This window comes from Carlito syrichta, unplaced genomic scaffold (genome assembly GCF_000164805.1).
Source record: "Carlito syrichta isolate Samal-C Ts95f unplaced genomic scaffold, Tarsius_syrichta-2.0.1 Scaffold313872, whole genome shotgun sequence".
Lineage (NCBI taxonomy): Eukaryota > Metazoa > Chordata > Mammalia > Primates > Tarsiidae > Carlito > Carlito syrichta.
This window is the reverse complement of record NW_007257968.1, coordinates 1,016,761-1,021,045: the sequence shown is the minus strand read 5'-3', so window position 1 is coordinate 1,021,045 and position 4,285 is coordinate 1,016,761. Positions and strand designations below refer to the sequence as shown.

General features: G+C 55.1%; 1 protein-coding gene across 1 annotated transcript in view; it reads left to right on the top strand.

The window, feature by feature from the left end:
• The first annotated feature begins 1,141 nt into the window (after positions 1–1,141).
• Positions 1,142–4,285, top strand: part of KIF7 (kinesin family member 7) — an 18,264-nt gene continuing 15,120 nt past the window's right edge. The window contains exons 1-4 of the mRNA XM_021718842.1: positions 1,142–1,487; positions 3,018–3,218; positions 3,591–3,984; positions 4,204–4,285. Of these exons, the coding sequence (XP_021574517.1) occupies positions 1,160–1,487; positions 3,018–3,218; positions 3,591–3,984; positions 4,204–4,285 (1,005 nt within the window). The 5' untranslated portion in view covers positions 1,142–1,159. The remainder of the gene's footprint in view (positions 1,488–3,017; positions 3,219–3,590; positions 3,985–4,203) is intronic.

Here is a 4,285-nt window from a genome sequence, read left to right as displayed (position 1 = left end):
GTGATCCTTCCGCCTCAGCCTTCCGAGTAGCCGGATTTACAGGCATGCACTGCCACGCCCAGCTAATTTTTTGATTTATTGTAGAGATGAGGTCTTGCCTGCCCAGGCGGGTCTCGAACGTGCGGGCTCAGGCAATCCACTCACCTCAGCCTCCCAAAGGCACGGGATTACGGGCTGAGCCACCGAGCCCGGCTGTCTTTTTTTTTTTTTTTTAAGTCAGAGTCTCACTCTCACCCATGCTGGAGTGCAGTGATATGATCACAGCTCGCTGTAGCCTCTACTTCTAGGACTCAGTCAGTCCTTCTGCCTCAGCCTCCCAAGTAGCTGGGACTGCAGGCATGCACCACCATGCCCAGCTAATTTTTTTTTTTTTTTAAGAGATGAGGCCTAACTATGTTGCTCACACTGAAGGCTTTTCTTCCTTTTAGAGCTTTGAATCCTGAGAGCAGTGGGGAGCCTTTTGTGGGGAGAGTTTAGGCAGGGGAGTGACATGATTGTGTTTGCATTTTGAAAGATGCCTCTGGCCACCCTGTGGGAGGGGGCAGGGAGACTTAGACCAGAGGGAAGGCTGGTCAAAGTCATCTGGGCACAATATCTGTGGCCAGGACCAGGGCTTTGGCAACAGGATGGAAAGCAGCAGGTGAACTTGATATTTAGGAGATGAAAGTGGCAGGATTTGGTGGTGGGAGCTTGGTCTTGAAGGACTGGTTGACCTTTTGAAGAGGTGAGGCAGGGAGTGTCAGTGATGTGACAAAGAGAGAAACTGTGATAAACCCAGTGCACGTTAGGGAAAGGCGTTCCCTGGTGTGGTGCTGTGTGTGTGTGTGTGTGTGTGTGTGTGTTCTTCTAGGAGATGAGGTCACGGGGAAGGATGCAGCTGGAACACTGAAGCTCCTGGGTATTAGGTGGAGGAGGCCAGGCCTTCTTTTGCCAGTGATGGGAGCCAGAAAATGTTAACTATATAGGTCATGGCCCTTGCATCGTTTGGGCACCAGGTTGGGTACCAGGGTGTTCTGACCTTTGGCACCCTACCCCTCCAAGGTCATGAGCTGCAGGATCTGGCTCCTGGCCACATGCAGGTGAGTCTAGCCCTTGGAGTACAGATGCTGATGGCAAGGGCTTCTTCTCTCCACAGGGCCCAGAGGAGTCCTCCCTTGCCATGGGGCTGGAGGCCCAGAGGCTGCCAGTGGCTGAGGAGGCCCCAGTGACAGTGGCCCTGAGAGTCCGCCCACTGCTGCCCAAGGAGTTGCTGCATGGGCATCAGAGCTGCCTGCAGGTGGAGCCAGGACATGGCCGCGTCACCCTGGGCCGCGACCGCCACTTTGGCTTTCATGTGGTGTTCGCCGAGGACACCGGACAGGAGGCTGTGTACCAGGCTTGCGTGCAGCCCCTCCTTGAGGCCTTCTTTGAGGGCTTCAATGCCACAGTCTTTGCCTATGGCCAGACGGGCTCCGGGAAGACATACACCATGGGGGAAGCCAGTGTGGGTGAGTGACCCTGCTTGTGGCCTCATGCCTGCTTGCTGCCAGTCCCTGTTGAGGGTGGGAGTGCTGGGAGAAGGAGCATAAGTTTTCTAGACAGAGATCTGCAGCCCAGGGTGGGACTAGCCTTGTCAGTGGGCTAAGTGGGGCAGGGCAGGGCAGGGCAGGGAGGGTCGTTGGAGGCAAGTGGCCTTCTCACCTCCAGGAGGATGAGGCCATGCTCCCTAGTTCTGGGGACCTCAGAGGAGGAAGGGCATGGGAAGGTGGTGTGTCTTTGGAGGTTGTCAGGGTGCTATCAAGAGTTAGGAATCTGTTCTAGTCAGAGAAGTGGAAGTGAGGACTGTTTGTTCTGGAAGAGATATGCTTTGGCAGCCACATAGCAGGCTGGTTTAGTGAAGCCCTGGAGCAGAGTTTTGAGAAAGAACCTTTGGGCCTATTGAAGGTCCAGATTGCTTTCTCTTAGGCTACTGCCTAAGGCTATTCCACGGCTATAACAGAATACTACAGACTCAGTGGCTTAGAGACAAATTTCTTCCTTATGGTTCTGGAGATGGTAAGTTCACGATCAAGGCAACAGCAGAGTCAAGCACCTGCTTCTTCACAGACCGCCTCCTTTCTAAACTCACATGGTAGAAGAGAGAAGGGCTCTCTTGGGTCTCCTTTATAGGGGTACTTTGTGAGCTCTCCACCCCCATGACCTAATCACCTCCCCCAAGGCTCCACCTTCCATCATATTGGGGGTGAGGATTTCAACACTTGAATTTTGGGGAAATATAAACATTTGGACCATAGCAGTTACAGAAGCATACTTTATTGTAAAAGATTAGGGAAAATACAGAAAAATACATGCACAAAATAAAACTTACTGGATAATTGCCTTTCAGAAATCCCTCACCCTATTAGCATTCCAGTTTCTTTCTCTGGGAAATTCATACTTTTAAAAATTGGGATATACTATACCCAATCCTTTATATCCTGTTTTATTTCCTTAACAATATATCATAAAAATGACATTAAATATTATTCAATCTAACTTTCTACTGACTGCCTGGCATTCCATTGTAAATATGAAGTAGTTTATTTAACCAGATCTCCTATTGAATCTTAGGATGGACACTTAGGATGTTTGCATTTTTGTTTTTTGGAATCATGAGAAAGAGTGCTGCTCTGAACATCCTCTGATTACTTCCTTGGGATAAGTTTAGGAGGCTCTTTAGACAACTGAGCATGGACTGTGGTAATGAACCCCTGCCCAGGGAGTAATCAAGTTGGGGGTATCTGATAATCTGTTGGAGATATAGTGAAAGGGATGCTTACATGATGAAAGGAGCTGACTGAACCATGCGGGGTTGTTTTCAACTCTCAAAGTCTGTAATTCTGCCTGGAGCATGGCGGGCTTACCCTGCCTGCCCTGGCCTCTGCCTCTCTGCCTTCTCCAACCTGGAGCCCCATCCTCCAGCTCTGGCAGAAGCTGAGGGCTTTGGGCCATGTCCAGGTGGAGGTACAGTGGCAGGAGACCCTGTGGTGTCTTCCCAGCCTCCCTCCACGAGGATGAGCAGGGCATCATTCCAAGGGCCATGGCCGAGGCCTTTAAGCTTATTGATGAGAACGACCTGCTGGACTGTCTGGTGCATGTGTCCTACCTGGAAGTGTACAAGGAGGAGTTCCGAGACCTGCTCGAAGTGGGCACTGCCAGCCGTGACATCCAGCTTCGGGAAGATGAGCGTGGGAATGTTGGTGAGGAATTCTGGGGTCCCCTGCTGACCAGGTGGGGCGCCCGGCTTGGGGAGGCTTCCCCTGCACTGAGAGGTGGCCTCCCTGTCAGGGTGGGCCACCACCTGGGGAGGACCCAAGCCTGGAAGGTTTTGCTCTAGCTTCCTGTCTCCACTGAATTCGGTATATACTTCTGTACTGAGTGAGAGGCATTGAGGTGGGCAGGGGGCAGCTGGAGCCCCTGAAGCCCAAACTAGGATGCGCAGGACCCTCTGGGAATGTGGAGGGGGCACTGGGTGAGGAAGAGGGGTGAAGGGCTAGTCGTGCTTTGCCTGCCTCCTGGCTGGTCTGTGCCGGCGCTCCTGCCCCGGGGCTCACTGCCCTCTGTGCCCGCAGTGCTGTGCGGGGTGAAGGAAGTGGACGTGGAGGGCCTGGACGAGGTGCTGAGCCTCCTGGAGATGGGCAACGCGGCGCGGCACACGGGGGCCACGCACCTCAATCGCCTGTCCAGCCGCTCACACACGGTCTTCACTGTGACCCTGGAGCAGCGGGGGCGCGCCCCCAGCCGCTTGCCCCGGCCGGCCGCGGGCCAGCTGCTGGTCTCCAAGTTCCACTTTGTGGACCTGGCGGGCTCAGAGAGGGTGCTCAAGACAGGCAGCACCGGCGAGCGGCTCAAGGAGAGCATCCAGATCAACAGCAGCCTCCTGGCACTGGGCAACGTCATCAGCGCCCTGGGGGACCCCCAGCGGCGAGGCAGCCACATCCCCTACCGCGACTCCAAGATCACCCGGTGAGCCGCCGGGCTCCTGTCTGGCCTGGGAGTTGGGGAGATGCTGAGCCTGCGCAAAGGGGGTGGAAACCCCTTCAAAGCCCGGGGCGCGCCAGCCCAGGCACGCCGAGCACTTCAGCCCACAGGGAGCCACGCCGTGACTGTTTGGGGGTCCGGCCTTGGCCCTGGCCCTGGCCCTGGCGTTGGGACCCCTGACGCCCCTCTCCCTCGCGCCTTCAGGATCCTCAAGGACTCGCTGGGCGGAAACGCCAAGACGGTGATGATCGCCTGCGTCAGCCCCTCGGCCTCCGACTTCGACGAA